This window comes from Natator depressus, chromosome 17, assembly GCF_965152275.1.
Source record: "Natator depressus isolate rNatDep1 chromosome 17, rNatDep2.hap1, whole genome shotgun sequence".
In the NCBI taxonomy this organism is placed as follows: Eukaryota; Metazoa; Chordata; order Testudines; family Cheloniidae; genus Natator; species Natator depressus.
Window position 1 is genome coordinate 10,120,359 of NC_134250.1, and position 20,341 is coordinate 10,140,699.

Consider the following 20,341-nt stretch of genomic DNA (forward strand, 5'->3'; position numbering starts at 1 on the left):
CAACATGCAGATTTTAGTGGGCAAAACAGCACTTGCAAATAATAACACTTTGTACGTATACAGAACCTCTCATGCAAGATCATCACTGTGCTATGGAGGTGGACAAGAATGATTCCCCCCAACCCCGTGTGACAAGCGGAGGACAACTTTCACATACGTGCTCTCTGATTTCGGATTCCGAACCCAAGAAACTTTGTGCCTGATTTCCAGAAGTGCCAAGCACCCACAGCTCCAGAGGAAGTCCGCAAGAGCTTCCAGTGCTCTGCACTCTGAAAATCAAGCACTGGGCTGTGAAGCTGGGCCCCCAAAAATGGAGGACAAAAACCTGGGCCAAACTGGTGTGACTAGAACTCAGATCATCTGGTTCCCAATTCTGTGTTCTCATCACCAGGCCACTCTGCTTTAAGCCTGATTTCAGCATTGGATGTACAATTACCCACCTGTTAATGGGCATGAAAAAATCCCATTCAATTCCATCTCCAGATTCCTCCAGGAGAGGCCTGAAATACCTAGTGCACTTTGCACAATTTAAAACTAGATAAGCAGGGTTTGCAAACACATACTATTCTGTAACACATAAACACATCCCACAACCATATTTGAATCCTCCAGCAGCATTTGGAAAACATTGTTCACATGGTCGGATGCAACAATGGTCCTTAGAAAGGCAGTGTGGATGCAGCTACCTGGCTGTGAAAGCAATTTGGCTGATAGTGTTAAACTGTGCTGGGAAGAATATTTCTGCTAGCGTGGACCGGGCTAAAATGGAGCTTTTCACCAGCTGAAACTTGTCCGCTTCCAAGTTCTGTTACAAAACCAAAACATGGGCTGGTTTAGTCAAAAGTCTTAATGACCCTGAAAGGAGATTCCACCGCTTACCATCACATTCATAGGTCTAGGATGAAGCTGAGAGGAAACTCAAGTTGTTTCACACGATTTCAAAGTCAAACTAGCACCAGGCAATGCCACAGCAATAACAGAGAAGCTAATGGTACCTGATGCAGTCGAGGTAGATGCCTGGTCATCCTCTGGCTGAACTGTCTGTCGAATAATCCTGTCAATTTCCAGGATGTCCATCCACTGGCTCAACTCGTTCTTCAGTTCGGCCAGTCGCTGCTGGGTAGCAATCTTCTCCCTTGCCAGCCGCTCCATCTCGTGTTCATATTCCTTCTCCTTTCTCTTTAAAGTCTAAGGACAGGATGAAGAAAGCAATGGAAAAAATACAAATAAAAATGTGACCCACTGTAACCAGGACACGCCCATTGCCTTTGTCATTAGAACATAAGAACGAACATAGTGGGTCAGACCAAAGGTCCATCTAGCCCAGTGTCCTGTCTTCCGACAGTGGCCAATGCCAGGTGCTTCAGAGGGAATGAACAGAACATGTAATCATCAAGTGATCCATCCCCTGTCGCCCATTCCTAGCTTCTGCCAGTTGTCTTCACTTTATCACTAGTTTCCAGTCAAGGCTACACCTTCTAATCCGCACAGTAAGAGGGCTGATGACAACCATAAAAAAGAGAACGCTCTGCTTGGTCAATCCTATGGAATCTCCCCCATACCAGGAATAGTGCTGATCCCAGTGTCTGAGCACAGCACCAGAAATGAAGTGATTAATGGGCCAAAATCAAATCAGATATAAGTGAATGCAAGTCCATAGACATCAGTAGAACTGCACCTGCTTGCATTAGGTCTGAGTTTAGCCCAGTATAGCCACTGGTCTGAGTAAATAAGGTGTGTGTGTGTGTGTGTGTGTGTGCGTGCGTGTGTGTGGTTTAATAGTTATTTCTCCTTTGGAAAGTCTTAATAGCCTTACATCAAAATAAACGGCGGCAACTGTGGCCTACATCCCCTCAAATTACAAAATACTAGGCTAGGAATAACCCTCAGCGACATCAAAGGCCTAATTTTGATCTCTGAACTGTCAAGGCAGTTATGGCTCTCTTGGACAATGCAGACCACAAAACCCATGACGCAGTGCCTGAGACATGGGGACAAAGCGTTCTCGGTTGAAGGGAGCCAGCCATGGAACGAACTTCCAAAGGACACAGGAGACTCCAGGGTCTAACTGTCTTTAGAAAAAGCTGCAAAACCTTCCTCTTCAAAAAGGGTTTTCCACCATACCAAGGACGACACCCCATCATTAACATCCCCAGCTACTAACATGCCCCCTCCATAAAAACCAAACCAAAAAAACCCCATAAGACTTATAACAAGCAAGCTTATCAACCAATCAGGCCAAAAAATCCAAGAACAACAAACCAACAAAAATACCCAACAAGAGGATTTTACCTAAAAAAGGGAGGGAAGGAGAGAGAGATCCTTGCACTGACTTTCTTTCTGCTTCTGTTTAAGCAGAATATATTTCTGCAGTGTACCTTATTATCACTGAAATCTTCTGTATTTAATTATAGGGCTAAGGCCAAGAATTTCAAAAGTGACTTAGTGATTTCATGTCCTTCAGGTTTTGGGTGCCCAATCTAAGATGCCTTCAAGGGGCCTGATTCTCAGAAAATGCTGAGCTGCCCCCTCTAAAAATCAGACCCCTTTGAGCTGTCTGATGTTGGGCACCAAAAACGAACACAAAACACGCACACAAAAACCCAACAACTAATCACTGTTGAAAATCTTGACCCAGAGCTTAATATCTATATGGAGCTATGATCTGCTTAGCCTTTACATACCCAGCAAGGGACTGTTCATTACCGAAAAACACAGTGACCACTGTTCTCAACAGAAAGTCCTGCTGAAAATGTAGGTCCCAGTCATGAGATGCATTGACCGCTCGTGACTTTGCAAGATCGGTCCCTTACCGTAGGACAAGAACACCAATTAACAGAGCAGCATAATCTATGTTGCAGTAGCCAAGGCAAATTGTGGCTCACATTGTAATAATCTCACCTACCATTTGTTTGGTGATGCTTTTGTTTCTGTATATAGTTTAGATCATAAAAACTTACTGGATTTGTCAACCAAAACTTGTGGGAATCGTGTTAATTGCAATCTAGAATAGGTGGCACTGGGCCAGTTGATGTAATAAGGAGAAGCACGCAACACAATTTATTGTGCAAGAAACTTCTAAATACTGCTTCCTCCCCTCCTTGACAAACACTAACAGTTGCCTGCAAAGCTCATGAAACCATGCTCTTAGACATGTAAGATTTGCCACATTAGAGTGAACTTATAGTCTGCCAAGGTCAGCACCATGTCTCTGGCAGTGGGTTCTGCTGAATGCTTCAGAGCAATGTGAAAAAAATCCCATAATCCACCTGGCAAACTCTGCAATGCTGTGCATGAGAGATGGAGAAAAGTCCTTAGTGGCTGATTCTAGTACCAAGTAGGTGATCCAAATCAACTAGGTAACAGAGCAGGCTTCCTGAGACTCATCCCTGTTTAATGGTAGAAAAATGGGCTCTCTAATGGGCTCTCTCTGATCCAGAGAAGTGCTGAGCACCTACAACTCTCTTTAACTCCAGTGGGAGTTTTGAGTGCTCAGCGCCTCTCAGGATCAGGTCCTAAGCATTCAACAGTGAAATGACTTGCAGCCAGAGCCCTGATTTGTCAAGTAAATTGATTCTGCTGTGTAAGTCACCCCCTCTGGAACTCCATCTTTCTCTGGTCCATATTCCGCTTTGGATGGGTCCACAGAAGAGATGACAGCAGCAAGGTGAGACAGATTATAGAAGAGACACTGGAATATATGGGTCAGTCAGACACTTTGACCTGCCCGGGCAGCGGTCTCATATGGAGGGTCCTTGCTTCAAGGACACAGTGGTTCAAATTCTGCTCTCAGTTTTCAAATACCTAGACTCCCCAAAATGACAGATCCAAATCCCCGCAGGATAAACTCAGTCGTTCCAAGGCAGATATTTCATATTCCATGGAGTTCACCCCATACAGGGTCTTTCAGATGAGGCCTTTAGAAAACTAAGATCACATCTGGTCTCAATGAATACTAAAGATCCCACTCCACTTTTCATAAGAGAAAGGGTTTGCCCCACATCCACTTTTCCCCCTCCCCCACGTGCTCTATGGCTTGTTTACCCATCTGAGTGTTGCTGTCTCCCAAACATGGCTGCATTTAAGTGAATTCTGCATGTGCACAGTTTGGAACCCATTAGAATGCAAGACACAACCGCTGCTGAAAACTCCGAGCAGTTTGCATTCTCCATTATCTAAATCTCAGATTTGATCTGTGGGGGTCATAGCCTGTGGCAGGGAAGAGAGGAGGAATGATTATCAATGGAAAGAAGAAGAAAAATAACCGTATACATGTTTTCTCCCATAAAACCACTTTGCAAATATAACTCGGCCTCTTGAACGAGTCTAAGTTCGTTAAGTGTTTTTTGTTTCAAACAAACCAGACACTTCATTCTACATCCCCCCCAACAAAACTCAGAAATTAAGACCCAAGAAATGAATCTGATTCCTGTGGAATGTGAAAGTCAGGTCCTTCCCAGCACAGTGCTTCCACCCTGCTGACTTCCTAAGCTCCATGCCAGAACACTCTGACTGTACGTGCGTGGCAAATGCTGACATGCAAAGAGGCTCTCTTAAGGACATCGGCAAATGAATCACGGATGCAGAGCACATACAAAATGTATGAAACATAAGCTGATGAAGCAGCAAAGCAGCCAGTTCAGAGCCCTAGTAGGGGCATTCCGCCAAAGCAGCAGCATGAGCTTGAATACTCCTTCCACTCCTCTCCTCTATCCCAGTCTGAGGGAGTCCCTTGTTTCTTCTGTGCTGTAACCTGCCTTCCGAGCAATACGAGTCACTCTCGGTTCCTGACTTCAGCCTCAGTTCACCTCTCCTAGAACTATTTAAAGAGATTCATGATCAAATCCAGAAGCAGGGCTATGGAAAGGGTGCAAAGGAGGTGGAACGGGCATAGGTCTCTTTGCACTGCTGTGCAGGAGGAGGCCTGAGAGCTGTGGTTTGGCCACTGAAGGGATGTGGCCAATGAATCTGTAACTACAGTGATCTGCTGCCCAAAATCTGGGGAAGGGCAGCCTGGTGGCTGCGGACAGGGTTACCACGGTGGTACCATACCACGGATGCTCTGTGGCTTGGGACGGGCAAGTAAACGCTCCCTATCCCAACACCTCCGTCGAGCTCACTTGTTCTGGCTTTATGCCAGGCCCTAAAACATTAATGTACCAAAATATCTCCAAACAGGATGGCAGATTGCGCTTCCTATTCTGAGGGAGACCTGGGCATTCTGAAGAGCAGCACCACCTGAAAAAGAGCAACTAATAGAGGAGGGATGGATAAAAGCCAGCAATACCTTGCATCACAGGGGAATACTGAAGTCAAGTAAGAAAGAAAACATACGCTGTCCTTTTCTGCTAGCACCCACAAACGGAGTATTGGAACCCTTCAATATATTGATCACCAGAGAAGGAAAAAGATGCGCGTCAATGCAGTCTTCCTGATACACAAAGGTGTAGCAAACAAAGCACCACTATGGAACCTCGTTTTATTACAGTGGACTATAAATGTAAAGTTAATGCATCAGATAGTGACCAATTTTAAGAAAGAAAGAAAGAAAACAATAGCTGATCTTGACAGATGTTTCCATTTTCTGAAGCCTTAAGCCAGCAGCGAGGCACAGGGTACTGCAAATGGGATAAAGACTCTTCCAGCTCTAGGTGGCTAATTACAACTGCATTCTACGTCAGTGCTGGCTGTGAATAAGGAGAGGCCTTTAGCCCTGGTTATGGGCCCGAAAGAGAGGAAATGAGTAAAATCTGCAAAAGTGCCCAAGTCCCATTTTCAAGGCCCCAGGAGCAGAAATCCCGTTTTCAAAAGGGACAGGAACTTAGAAGTCTAAGTCACAAAGGTGCTTTTGAAAATGTTACCCAAAGAGATTTTCACATAGCTCATCGTGGCTGTTTCTCCCCACTCACATCCAGAATGCGCTGAAGTCTAAGGCAAAGATTCCACTGATCTTCCTCATGCAGGATCAGCCCTGTGATCTTCAGAATACAGGCACCTAGACCCCAGTTCTATCAGTGTGTCTCCCAGTAGGATATGACCCCATACACTTTAACAATCCTGAAGGTCAGCTGACTCAACACTTATTTGGGAAACCCTCAGTGCTTGCTTGACTCTAGTGGGATTAAGATGGGGGCTCCTAATTTGTTAGATACCAAAACAATGAACTGGGTTGTCTCCTGCTTCCTTCTTACAGAAAAGCTGAGTCAAAATTATATTAGTGAACCACAGAAATTACTGGTGTCTTTTTTCCCCTCTGAAGCAAACAAAGCAACAATCCTAAAACTGAACCCAACTCATTTATACTAATTGGCCAAATTCAGCCTTGGTGTAAGGGGGGGAACTGACTTAAATGGGGTTGCCCTCACTTTATGCCACAGCTGGATTTAGTCCAATGTAAACAATCTTTTACAAGTTAATATTTTCACTCCAAGGGGAGAATTTTTAATATTTTTTTTAAACGGGCAAATTATACTAGAATACCCCCTAATCCCAGAGATATATAATGGAAATCACTGACATCTTATAGCAGCAATGGCAGGCACTGGGACTATAAAACGCAGGCAAATCAGATGTTCTGTGGCTACTCTAAATGGGGAATAGAGGGGTCAGAGCTCTTGACTGTGTTACAGCTCTGATCTCTAATCTCAAGAGACCTAGTTTAAATCCATATAAGGCTGCAGTGGCTTAAAATCCATACGTTTATTTTAAAGCCCATTATTCTGCAGCTTCTCATTGGGTCGTGGCGGGTATATTACAAAACTATGCAACACAATCCAAGGTAGCTGTGTTCCGATTTCCAAGGTAGCTGTGTTCCGATTTCCAAGGTAGCTGTGTTCCGATTTCTCAGGCAGTGGAGAAGACTGAGGGAAGACACATGTTCCCATTCTCAGCTGTAAAAAGATTCCTACACTGGAACAGCCCCCATGTGAGCTGAGTAGGAGTCGTCGCCTTGCAATGTAAGCAAGGGAGAAATGAAAAGGAAAAAGCCTGCCAATAAAATCCTCATAAACCTATATGCGCACACAAGACCTGCTACTGCTCTCCACACATAATCTCCCTCCAAAGATATCCCCACGTGATTCTCCACGTGGCGTGGGGCGTGAAAGGAGAACACGGAGCCGTGTAGCTTTCGAAAATCGTTCCGCAGTCTCTGAACCCCGTATCTCGTACGTCACCAGCATCCCGACTCGGGTTTTGTTTCCTTCCCTCCTGTGAGCGAAGAATCCCGGCCAGGTGAGGCAGCGCAGCTACTTGGGTTTAATTAGCTACACACATTTAATTACCAAAAGGAAAGCGGCCCCCTAGCAACAGTTACTAGACACTCTCTGAGCTGCCGAGGTCAGAGATCGCAGGCTGATGCTTGCTCAGTAATCCACTCCCCCGTAGCTCACATGGCTCTGGGACCGCCCCTTGGAAAACAGGCTGTCTGTATGGCAATGCTCCAGGCCCATCCCTTTCTCCAACCATCCACCGCCACCTCCGCCCCCCCCCCCCCCCCTTAGAAGCAGAGCTCCACATGTCAGCAGCCTGAGTCCCCTCCCTCTGCTGGGAAATGACTTGACCGGGTGCCAGCTCACAACAGCCACTCGCTGTAGCTACACATTCCTTTTAGGGCTTGTGCAAACAGCTCTCCTGACACTGGTGCACGCACGTACATGCACGGCGGGGCTCTCCAAGAGGAAGCTCTCCCAGAGCGCTCAGATAAGCAGCCATGCCAGAGAGGCTGCACATGTCAAGATGCATTCTGCAATCACCATGGCCGTGTAGCCTAATGCCACACAAGGCGTTCTTATTCATAAATCAGTATGATCAGGATCTTTCCCTTTGCTTTAGTCCCACCCATCCGAGGCTTTCTTTGCCTTTTACAAACACTAACTCAGCCCGCTTCGCACCACCCAGCCCCAAAATCAGGCACTGGAGTTGCATTCACCAGAGACAGAGCTGGGGGTGGAAATGAAACCTCTGGGCACCAGCTGATCCCTGTACATCACAATGGATTCCCTTCCAGATGGAAGCTTAGTCACTGCGGACACCCTCCCTCCTCAGGAGTTTCTGCTCTTAGGGCATGGAATCGGCTTTAGTTTGCAGCAAGGGCCCCCCCGGGTGAAAAGCTGACTCAAGAGCGTTCCCTATCCGTTCCAGGCACTGGGGCCGACGCAGAGTCCTACTTCCAGAATGCAGGGGTTGCAAAGATCCTGCTGTACTTGCATCTCCCACACAGTAGGGCTTAAGTAGGTCAGAGGTGAATTTCATCCTGATTCTTTTAGCATCATCTAGAGATCATTTCAGACAAAGCATCTGCCTCTCCATAGCTGAGAATTCACTGGGTCTGCACTGGGTTGCCAGCTAATGCACCTGGAAGGGCACAGTGATATCCAAACCCCACCTCTCCTGGATCTTCTTGCCTATGCACCCTCAGCCATGCAGAGCATCTTCCAACTGCCCTCCTGGCACACAACGTTGCTAAAAGAAGAATTGTTATTATCATGCCTCTCACAATGGGACCTGGCCTCCAGGTGGTACAGCAACACAAATAACAGTCATCACCTACAGCAACTGCGAATTTTTTAAAATAGGATCCAATTATAGATACTCTCCCATCTCACCTGATCTTGTCTGCTGGATCTGCAACAGACTTAGAAAACAAGACTAGACTGAGCAGGGAAAAGAATATCAGACCACCGATAATGACAAGCGAAATTCACAAGGAATGATGTTTTGATAAAGGAATTAATACAAATACACTGAATTCTTCTTTTTCTAGGTCTGATATTTTGTTAAAGCGGCTGCACGTGTATCAGGGACAGCGGCAGGTTTTTAACTGCAATCTGACCCACTTTCCCTAGCTGTCACTCCTAATGGAAACTGTCAGAGAAGACAAAGCTAAGACTTGGGGAGTAAGGAGTTTTCAGGGGCTCATAACTGGGATGAAGATTAAATTGTCTGCCAAGTTATGGAGAGATGCATGTTCCCCAAGTTTGGCCCGGGGTCTCAGAACCTGAATGTTCAAATCCTTTGCTTAGAGCAACGTCCTTTACAAAGGAACACTTCCTCCTGCCAGGCTGCCTTGCTGTTTCCATCAGGATATGGTCCCATTAGGCGCTTCCTGTCCTGAAGTAGAGACGTGCTTTACGTGTGACACTTTGCACAGTCTCATCTGATCCCCTCTCACCAGATAATGGCCTTGCCTGACTGTGTTCACAGGAGACTGTTTGCCCTCTGCAGTTCTTCTCCCCTCAGCAAAACATGTAGGGTTTCAGTTTGTGTATGGACTGAAATACAGTAACAAAGGAACTTTTGTGCCACTCAGCACGTGAGCTCACAAAAACATACCTAATAATAATACTCAGCACAGTACTCTGCCTCCTCCAAGTGCTCTACAAAGTATTAACTGTTGAATCCTCCCCAAGCTCCTGTAAGGTAGTTCATTAGTATTATTATTCTCATTTTATAGATGGGGAAACTGAGGCAAAGAGGCTAAGTGACAGCGTCAGAGCTGCGATTAGAATTCCAGAGTCCAGTCTCCCAGTCCTGTGCTCAGACCACAGCTCCATCTCTCTCTTTCTCCCCTGGTAGATGGCCTCCAATTTAAAGGGAAACTGGGAAGTAGAAGATCCATAAACAAAAGCTCTGTGTGTCTGTGTGTGTTTTGTTCTCAAGCTTTCTGAAACCAATGAGTATTGTCTTATTTTAAGAGCACAGGGGTGCGTATGGGAATGTGTGGGGGGGGATTTAAAACCACAGATCAGCCATTAAATGTTACAGACAGCTGGACTCCGACTGATTCTCCCAAGAAACAGCTTGGAAAGAAGAACCAGCTTCTCCACAAGAAGAACCATATAGTGGTATCTTCCCTGGCCCTTTTACTGAGCAAGGGATGATCTGGCAGATGGTATATAGTTGATTTTTCCTTTGATTGTCCTCTGAACACCTCTCTATTGTCCAGCACCATCCCTGCAGCAGAGGACTGGAAGGAAGCCCATCTATATCTCCAGTAATTCGTTGCTGAGCAACACAGAGGCACTCACTCCTCCATAAGGAGAGAATGCACTAAAGGAGTGAGAAACCATGAATGGAAATCAAACGCAGGTAGCTTGCATGGCAGTGTGGGAAACTAAATACTAGGACGCAAGGAGTTCTGGTGTTTTAAAACAGCAGTACATATAGGACAGAAACCTCTGAGAGCAGGTTGATTTGAAACACCAATATAGAGAATTTAAAAACACCAAACTCCCAACTACTCAGTTGGCCAAGAATTCTTTCCATCTACCAAGAAGCTCAAAAAGAACCCAGCTGCACTAGATCATCAGGAGATTCATTTTTCATCTGTAGCACTCCCCTCCTCCAGAGTGACAGAACAAGCACTTACAGAGATGATACATGATCAAGGACAATTGTGATGGTACTGCAAGAGTCCAAGGTTAGTGATCGCTTTGTCAGTGATAAAAAAACAAAGGCTTGTATTATACCATTGCAAGACTGACACTATACTTAGGCATTTTTATTAGAATGCCCTGCTTTTTCAGGTTTCATCATTTTCCACCCAAAAAAGATCCTTTTGGCTAGAATTTCTCCTGGTGAATATTGGGAGAGAGGTAATTGAGACTTTCACTTAAATTAATTTGACTGACTTTGAGCTACTGAAGCATGAAAAAATAAAAGAACAAAGTGTTTTTCACCAGATATCCCATTGCCCACATGTGGTTTTCATGCTTAGACTAACTTCAAAGCCGCAGCGCTTAGGCTTTGGTGAGGACGAAAACCTTGCACACCTCCGAGGAAAGTTGTAAGTGTTCAAAGCTTGCATCACAGAACACATGCAGCATCCAACTAATTTATTCAAATGAATGCACTGAAATACTTCAGCTATATGTACCTGGAGATCTGTATATTCAAATAGTGTAAGCCAGTTAAATTCGACTAGCTGGAACTTTACATTGACTGCTCCAGACTCATCATACACCCTGGACAGCTATCCTGCCATGCCACTTCACGCATTTCTGTTTGTCAGAGAAAGCAGCAGGGACTAGTGGGTTAAGCATGCAATTCACAGCCAAAAAATCCTAAACTTAATCCTGGTTCAGCCACTGATTCCTTCTCTTGGCCTTGGGCAAATCACTTAAATATTTGTTTGGTACTCTGTTTCTCTACCTGAAAAATGGATCCTTCCCTGCCTCAGAGACTGTTGGGAGGACCAACTTATGTTGGAAGTGTAAACTATTACACAGGCAATCAACACTATCTTACAGCAAAATCTGTTAGTAGCAACCCAAGGGGCTACAGTTATTCTGGCCATTCTAAGCGATAGACACATGACTGGGTGAGCTAACTTGCAGGAAGTGCAGACTGAGATTTTATTGGCTGTTTGGGGGGTGACTCTGGTTTGGAGGTGATTGTTAGCATCGCTGTATTCAAACAAGCACTTCCCAGAGCTCATGTTCAACTCAAAATGTGTGGTTCAGAGGTTCTGTACCTCAAAGGAAAGCTGCAACCAGATCATGCTACCTAGAAGAAGGCACCTAATGGGACCAGTATGTTTGGTGGGGGTTATTTTTATCCTGGACACCCATGTTACCAGTTTTATATTTGCACACTCAGTAGGGTAGTGAGAGCCTAGCAGTAGGTGAGATTGGATGTGAAGAAGCCTGACAGTACCACAGGGCGCAATCTTATTTTAGCCAGCTCCACAAATGCACCACCTCTGGAGGCTTCTGTTTTTTAAGCAAAGAATTTCCCTGTCCTTATGTTCATGCAAAATCATGACTGCAATCCCCCTTCCCCCCCCCGGCAACATGTCAGGAAATTGAAAGGACTGGTTGCCAAGGCAACTGTTACTCTACAGTGTTAAGGGGTTGCTGTGACAACCATAACTTTGAATTTCTTGACTTTTGTGCATACAAAAATTTTAACCACAGTACCGCACTGATGGAGATAACAGACCCTGGCCCCAACACTGCTGCTGTGGGAGTCACAGATTCCAGGATTTTCATGTTGTTTACCAAAAAGCATCCACGCCTTTTGACATTTGGGGATTTTTGCATGTGGGCTGGTGGCTCTGATGAGAAACGGTGGAGCCAATTTCACTGGGAACCTCCACAGCTGCTAAATTAAACCCTAAGCTGCATGAGAAGTTAACAGAGAGCAGAAGCTGTGCAATGACACACATGAACAGGGCAGTAGGAGCCTGAATTCCTCTGGGGGCAGAAGCTTTTTCCATCCCCCACAAGGTAAAAAAGATATTAACATTCTTTTTGGAGAACAAGGTTGTATTCAGAACGAGATATGCACGCTCAGGCCCTGATACAGTAATGCATTTAAGCGCATGCTTAACTTTGTGGATGAGTAGTCCCATTGGGACACTTATATACTTGAAGTTCAGCATGTGTGTAAGTGTTTTGCTGGATCTGTGTGACAAAGGGCTGGAACGATTGGCTCCTAACTCTTTGGGATTACTCTCGGCTGTGTCCTGCCATCATTTACACCTGTGCAAAGAGGGTGTAAAACGCTACGGCCGGTATCAGCGGAGAATCCTGATTTGGTAGCCACTGTGCACAGCTGTAAATGACGACGCAACGCACAAGGAGAATTAGACCCTTTTGTATTTTGTTTAAATGGACGTCCACCAAATTAGAACCTGAACGTGTCTGTGGGTTTTCATGCCCTACAAGAATCAGATTTTCTTCCTTGACATGCAACAGGCAGGTTCAGGGCAGCCTTCCCCCAAATGGATTATTAAACCAAAAAAGCACAACATTCACAGCAGCAAGTACACACTGCGACACCAGTCGTAATGTATTGCCCCTTCGTGCTCCTTCTTCTCAGTGTTTCAAGGCTGCTAACATGGTCCTTGCAGGGGTGTGGCCCACCCACTTAGCATCCAGGCCCGCTCAAATCTGAGCAGGGGTGCAGTGCTGCTACAGTGGCCCAGAGCGTCATTCGGGCACCCAAAATCCAGGACGGAGCTATGCGCCCGCCCTTCAGAAAGCTACGCTCCGGCTGCTCTGCCTTGCCATTTTCTGAGCCGCCCCATGCGCGGGCCCAGCTCAGCAGGTGAAGCCCTGTGTCTGGGGGCACCAGGGCTAGGCAGAGGGCGTGGCGTCGGGGGAAGACGGTGAGCTAGCACCGTCTGTCATTGCCTGACAACCTGAAAGGCAGGGCCCACCCGAATTTCCACACCTAGCTACGCCACTGGGTCCTTGTGGGCCTCTGGCCAGCCATCATTTGGTAAAAAACCCAGAAACAAACTGCTCTTGTCAATACACAGCAACAGCCTTTTGTCACTGTACAAATATTTCCATTTTGTAGCTAGCTGTGATTCACTTTCTTATGTCTGGATGAAAATAAGGCCCTGATACTTCCTCTGCGTTTCACCTCCAGAGTAACACTAGCCGTGTACTCGGCATCCAGGAAGTTTAAAAGGTGTCAATAACGTGCTTCCCTTACATACATTATATTAGCAATTTACAAACACACTTCCAACCACGAGCTTTTCCAAGAGCACGTTTTGGCTGCTGTCCTACATTACTAGGCATCAGACGAATCAGAAGGCCTCATCAGCAGCGTGATCGTGAAATGACTCTTAATTTAGAGCCCGATTTTGCAGTCCTTACTAATGAGAGTTGTGCCACCACGCCAGAACGTGACTTTCTTACTCGGTTTTTACGCAAAGAAACTCCCCGGTGAAATCAACCCTATATGGCAAATTGCTACACCGTTTAACAGAAAATGATCAGGTCTGTAGGTTTCTTTGGAACCATGCAGCACTGAAAAGAGACTTCTATCCCTGCTGTAGAATTTGATAGGATGATTGAAAATAACCAAAAGCCAACAGAAAGAAAATCTTATTCTCATAGGAACTGGAAGCAATTCCAGTCTGACAACAGTGGCCAGAACCAGATGCTTCAGGTGACGGTGCAGAAAACCTACCCTGTAGGAAGCAGTTTGATAATAGGTCCCCCACAAGCCTAACTCTAGGGATTAAGAGCATGAGGTTTTATATTTTTGCAATATTTCAGAATTAATATAACAAGTGAATATTTTTGTTATCCATACAAATGCCTAATCTCTCTGAATCTTGCTAAATTCTCTGTTAAGTTCGATACCAATCACTCCTACTACATTCTACAGCAGGGGTTCTCAACCCTTTTCATTCTGAGCCCCCGCCCCCAACATGCTATAACCCCCCGTGCTGGTTTTCTGCATAGAAAAGCCAGGGCAACTGCCTGGGGCCCCATGCCCCAGGAGCCCCCACAGAGATACATTGCTCAGGATTTGGCTTCAGCCCCAGGTGGCAGGGCTCCAGACCCCGGGCTTCAGCCCTGTGCAGTGAGGTTTCGGCTTTCGGCCCTGAGCCGCAAGCGAGTCTAACACTGGTGCTGCTTGGCAGACCCCCTGAAACCTGCTCATGGCCCCCAAGGGGGCCCCAGACTGTTGGCTGAGAACCGCTGTCTCTACAGGACTTCTCCATAGGGTGGGATTTTACCTGAGTAAGAAGAGCATGGAAACTAAGGGCTTGTTCTCTAAGTCTTCGGTCACACTAGTTGCTGCTTTTACCTAACTGGGATGGCTCACGTTAATAAAGACTAATTATCTGAGTCCAGGGTTATAATATCATGTCCTTAGTCCTCACACAACGGGCCTACTGCTATTACTGAAGTCAATGGCCCAATGCCCACTGACGTCAACAGGAGCAGACTCAGACCCGACAGTCAATGAAGTCCCCAGGACTGCACGGTACAGCGCTCAGTACTTGGCATGATCAGGCCCAGCAGCAGAGGTACGAGTTGTATTTAATACTCTGCATGTGTGAAACCCCCAGCTGGTTTCCAAGGGAACAAAAACTAGGGTTTCTATAGCAACTGTTTCATTCAGCTAGCTTTTACAGATGAAATCTTGCCGTGGCAGCAGTGAAAGTTCCTACTTCTTTAGCCTCCTGCTACAGAAAGGAAAATACATGTCTCTGCACCACAGTATCATTATTATGCAAAGAAAAAGATCTGTCCAAGTAACCTCCTTGCTGCTGCAGATTTCAATGTTTAGGGAAACACACACACACACACACACACCCCCACCCCCTACATCCAGCAATTTGTACCACTGCAAATTCCTTGCTGGTTTCAGAGGCAGTTCTGACTCAGTGAAGACTGGCATCTACTTCTCCCCAGGCAGATTATGAGATCATTAGGGGCCGGAGCCAAAGGCCAACAAAGTTAATAGGAAGATTTACATTTGTTTCCACCTGCTTTTGATTGGGTGCTAAAATGCCATCACGTCTAAGGAAAGGCAAAAATCTATGGCTCTGGTAGCTGATCAGTTTTCATTTGGGAGTCACTGAACATGACTGCCAGCTGATGGCTGTCTGGTGGCCTATGGGGAATGACTATGATGGTCCCTGCTCCTGGAGGATAAGGGTCTATATTACACAAACCACCACAACTAGCACTAAGTGCCCCTGTTTGTTGGCAGCCTGAGCAGAGACGTCAAGGACTGACCGAGCTCCAGAGACCGAACGCTCCTCTCGCTCCTGATGGGGTAAGCTTGTGCTGCCATTAACCATTTGGGGACTTCAGTTTCCTGGGCTGTCAAGCCAGCTTTTTATACAAGCACTAAAATTCACATAAGCTGGGAATGGGCGACAGGGGATGGATCACTTGATGATTACCTGTTCTGCTCATTCCCTTTGGGGCACCAGGCATTGGCCACTGTCAGAAGACAGGACACTGGGCTACATGGACCATTGGTCTGACCCAGTATGGCCGTTCTTCTGTTCTTAACAAAATGTACGCCAAAGGAAGAAAACAAAAGCAGAGCCTAGTCAGCCATCCCATCCTATCCCTCGCTCTATCACCAATCCCTGAATCTTGCAGGGTTACTGTATTACATACAAATAGACAATCTGCCAGCTACCTTTCACATTCTTTCAAGAAGGCTACATGAGCCGCAGTCTGACTATGGGTGAGAGGGGCACAAGATCATATATGGAGCATACAGACCTGAATTTGTCATTTGTTAGTGGCCTTGTCACCTATTTTTCCCTTAACACACTGGATGGGGATGGTAACCAAAGAGGTTTGCTATATTAGGGTGTGATTGCACATATGTAGCCAGCATGGTGTTTTCAGGACGTGAGCAACTCCCCTGCTGCAAGCACAGCACTGCCAGAGGACCACTTCAGTAAGGAGACTCAAGCTGGTGATTAAATACATTTTTGGCACAGTCACGCCTATTCTTTCTAGTTTGATTAAGCAGATCTACCTATCTATACAGAGTGCTTCCCAAACTAGAGGGGACAAGGGCGTAGAGGAGAGCAGTGGTGAGGGAAGGGAAACTTTTATTATTATTTAGATTGTGTTTGCACTCAAAGCCCCATTGTGCCAGGAGCTGTGCACAGACTTAACAAAAAGATAGTCCCTGCCCCAGTACCTGTATGAGCCAGGATCCAGCCTGCCTTTGATGGCCAACGTGGTTCTCTGAATGAAAAAGACTGAATCACCAAGGGAGGAGAAGCAAAAAGCAGCTAAACAAAAGCCTTTCTTCTCACCGTCAGAGCTGGATCCCGCAAAACCCACAGCCAAACTGATGTTCAAGTAACAAAAATTTTGGATGGGATATTAAACCTCACGCTTCAGCGCTTAAGCTAATCTCTGACTATTACAGATCATCAGGATGAGGCATAATGTGAGGATAGATTATTCTACATCTGCCTGCTACAGGTTTCGTACACCTTTCTCTGACGCATCTGGTGCTGACACTGGACCTTGAGTCTGATTCAGTCTGGCAAGTCCTAGGTTCCTGTATCTGGTGTTTTGGTTCAGCCCACTGATAAATGCCAGCAATGAGGTTCAGAGACCTGAGTGTCACCGAAGTTTATGGGGTGAGAGGAACAAACACACATTAGCTGTTTCACTCCTCTCCCTACTTGCATAATATAATTGTAGCGGGAGACACTTCTACCACAGGCACAGTTGATCCCATCAGGAAGTTTCCTCCTCTCCTGGAACAGAAAGCAAACAAGGTAACTCACAACGGGGCCAGCCCTATCTTGAGTAGCAATATTGGACTACTCGCCCCTACTACCAACAAAATAAAGACAAACAGCCCACAGTTCGTGTCCTCTGTACTAGAGCTCTGAGCAATCTGGTCCCATCCCAGGGAATCTGTGGAGAAGAAGTAAAGCAGTTGAAATTGTCCCGGTGAGACAGAGAATAAAACTGGCTGGATGAAAGAAAACCACAGCACAGGGAGAGAAAGTGCAGAAGATGCCAAAAAGTCAGATGATGGCTGATGCTAGTACACGTCATGGGGGAAACAAAAACAAACAGAAGGAGGTGCCTCCCACAGGGATTCAAATTAGTACACCCAGGGCGAAGAAATATGGAGCAAAGATAGCCTCTAGAGTGTATGGGCTTGCCTTTGTGTTTGCAAATGACTGGGAATACGGGAAGTTGGACTCTGAGTCATCTCGTTCTGCTCAAAGGGCGAGGCAAGGCCATCCCGGGCGTTGTGAGCTAAGGCAATGCCCAAGCATTGCTTCAATTTAAATGCTACCATGTGTAAAGCATGGAAATGGGATTCAGGAAACCTGGGTTCTATTCCCAGCTCAGTCAATGACTCAGTGGGTGATGGACCAAGTCATGCAATATCTATGCCTCGGTTTCCCTATCTGTAAATTGAGGAAAATGAGGTGAGACTTAATCCATAGTACGTAAAGCACTCTTAGATTTTCAAGTGGAAGGTGGCAGAGAGGCACAAAACTACTGATGATAATGAATCCTGAATCACAATATATATAGTATCTTAAGTCTAAGGAGCAAAGCCCTGCAGAGAATTTCCCATAGAATATTTTCATTAAAATTCTGTTTTATTTATGGCTCATTCCTATTATGAAAGTTTTCATAATTCTTAGCTGATCAGCATTCTGCAGCTTCTCCTCTGAATGTACTATTAAAGCATTATTCAAGTGTAGAATAAGTTGAAAAAAATCACATTTTTCTGAGGATAAAGCTAATGTCAGTGCTAAAGAATAATGGAACTAAGTTTTTATGTGCACAGTAGCTTCGCAGGTTATGGTTTCTTGCTTTACTATCGTTTTCACTGACCTTTGTGTACCTAAAATGTTTTCCTGCGATTCCATAATGCAAGCGGACAGTTTTATTTTAGCTACTACAATGATGCGGGGGAGAAGGGGGGAAGAGAAAACAAAGGGTAAAATTTCAAAAAGCACCTAAGTGACTTAGGAGCCACTTTCAAACATAACTTTCCAATGACACAAGCACTCCTGGTGAGCACACACAGTGCTGACACAAGCAGCCAAGTGTGCATGCACCCGAGTGATACACAAATTCTGGCAGCTGTATGCTAATGTAACTTGCGTCAACCACAGTTTGTGGTGTAGACATGACCTCAGAAATTTATAAGCCTCAGTCCCACACCAACTCAACAGAACTCAGGCTCCTAAATCACTCGGGTGCCCTTGAAAATCTTACCTAAAATCAAAAGTGTAGATTGACTGAGAGAGACCAACAAAGCACCCAGATCACAGGATCATTCTTGTGCCCTGCAGCATCAGGGACAAAAATACAGAATAAGATCCAGCAGATTCCTTTGTCTCCCAGTGTAGCAAATTGCAGGGGAAAATACAGTGTTGCAGTGATCCATTCCAGAGCGTCCTAGTGACTAATCTCTTAACAGCAGCTGACAGCCAGACCTTCTGACGGTGCTGGGTCACCTAATTAAGGACAATGCACTAGGATTAACAAGAATATGTCAGTTACCTAGAAACACACGAGTTAGACACAAATAAATGATGCATCTTTGCTGGGGAAGAGTTTTGTCTGGAAAATTTAATGTATGCTTTTTTTTTATTTTTTAAATGGCACTTTCCATTTAAATAAAAACATCTCTGGCTTTTGGGAAGATGAGCAAAGTAAAGGCCAGGCTTTCTAAGACTAACGGAGGATCCAGGTGACACCACAAGGACAGCAGAGCTTAAATGTTAGGAACTGGATCCCCAAGACGGAACTATATCAAGGGAGTCAAAATGCTGCTCAACAGACAGAGGGCACCTAACTTGTATAAAATAATAAGTCAGATGGCATCTGCTTCCTTTTTCAAGCTGAGGTGCAGCACGCTGTACTTTATCGTGAGCTGAGCAGCCCAGCTATTTGGATCAAGACGGATCATGGCATGATGGAAGCTGTCGTCTCTGCAGGATGCCCTCACTATTAGCATTGGTGAGCTGCGCTTGGAACTCTGTATGCCATGTTTTCACCAGGGGCTGTATATTGCCTGCCCCTGGATTACCTTTCAGGGGCATAGTATTGTTATTAGGAAAAAGAATAATCCAATGCCAAGATTAAACGGCCGCTCTCAACTTAATCAAACTTCTGTCTGAATTTTTTAATCCTACCAATGTTACAGGTGACACTCAGGATCACTGTAACTGAAAGAGAGCAAAGAAAAGTGTTATTTCCCCAAACTGCATAAACAGTTTCATTTTTTTCCTCAAGAAGGCAAGCCAGTTTCCCCCTGTTGTTTGTGTGGATCTTTCCCATAGCAACAGGGGAGAGAAAAAAACATGACTATAAAACAGAGGAGCGTGCTGCAGAGGCCTCAAAAGCTGGCGGGGGAATCAGGGTCAGGTGTAGAACCACAACCTACATTTAGCTCATCTTTGGAAAACTACAAGATTTCAAGTTGCAAGAGTCTCTCTAAATCCTGCCCATATTTCCATTTCCTCCAAAATACGTTATATCAGGGTCAGTACATAACATCAATATTAGCATGGCACCGGGGGAGGGGAGGGTCGCACATCTCTAGAGCTTTCTGCTGGTGGTCATTTAAAAGTTGCAGAATCCCTCTCCTTTATTATTTTGTAATTTATTAATCATGTCCAGTGAATATTGCAATTCACATCTGTGACGACAGCCCATTGAATAACAAGGATTAAGCTCTGTATCACTCTGGTGCAATGCAATAGGCAATAATTGTTGTTTTGTCTGTTAGTATTTTAATAGATTAATATCTAATTAACTGCAATTTACAAGGGTATAAATGCCTTGCGAATTTCCGGTGACACAAATTGGGTTATATAAAGAGTTTATTCAACACAGTAATATAAATTAGATGTATATACACACAATTATAGATATATCCATAAGGTACATATATAGTTGTGTGTGTGTATACATATAAAGTTGTATAAGTACATCATATGATCTGTCATCACAAACTCTCTTTGCAATACACACACACTCTACATATATGAAAAAGGGCCTTAAATACTCTGCAGCTCTGTGCCATGGGGCTTTGGAGTTAGGATGCAAATATTCAGTCTGTCTCA

General features: G+C 45.2%; 1 protein-coding gene across 1 annotated transcript in view; it reads right to left on the reverse strand.

Moving 5' to 3' along the window:
- MNT (MAX network transcriptional repressor) overlaps positions 1-20,341 on the reverse strand; it is a 70,850-nt gene that overhangs the window by 6,464 nt on the left and 44,045 nt on the right. Inside the window, exon 5 of the mRNA XM_074974967.1 lies at positions 996-1,188. Coding sequence (XP_074831068.1) covers positions 996-1,188 — 193 coding nt within the window. The remainder of the gene's footprint in view (positions 1-995; positions 1,189-20,341) is intronic.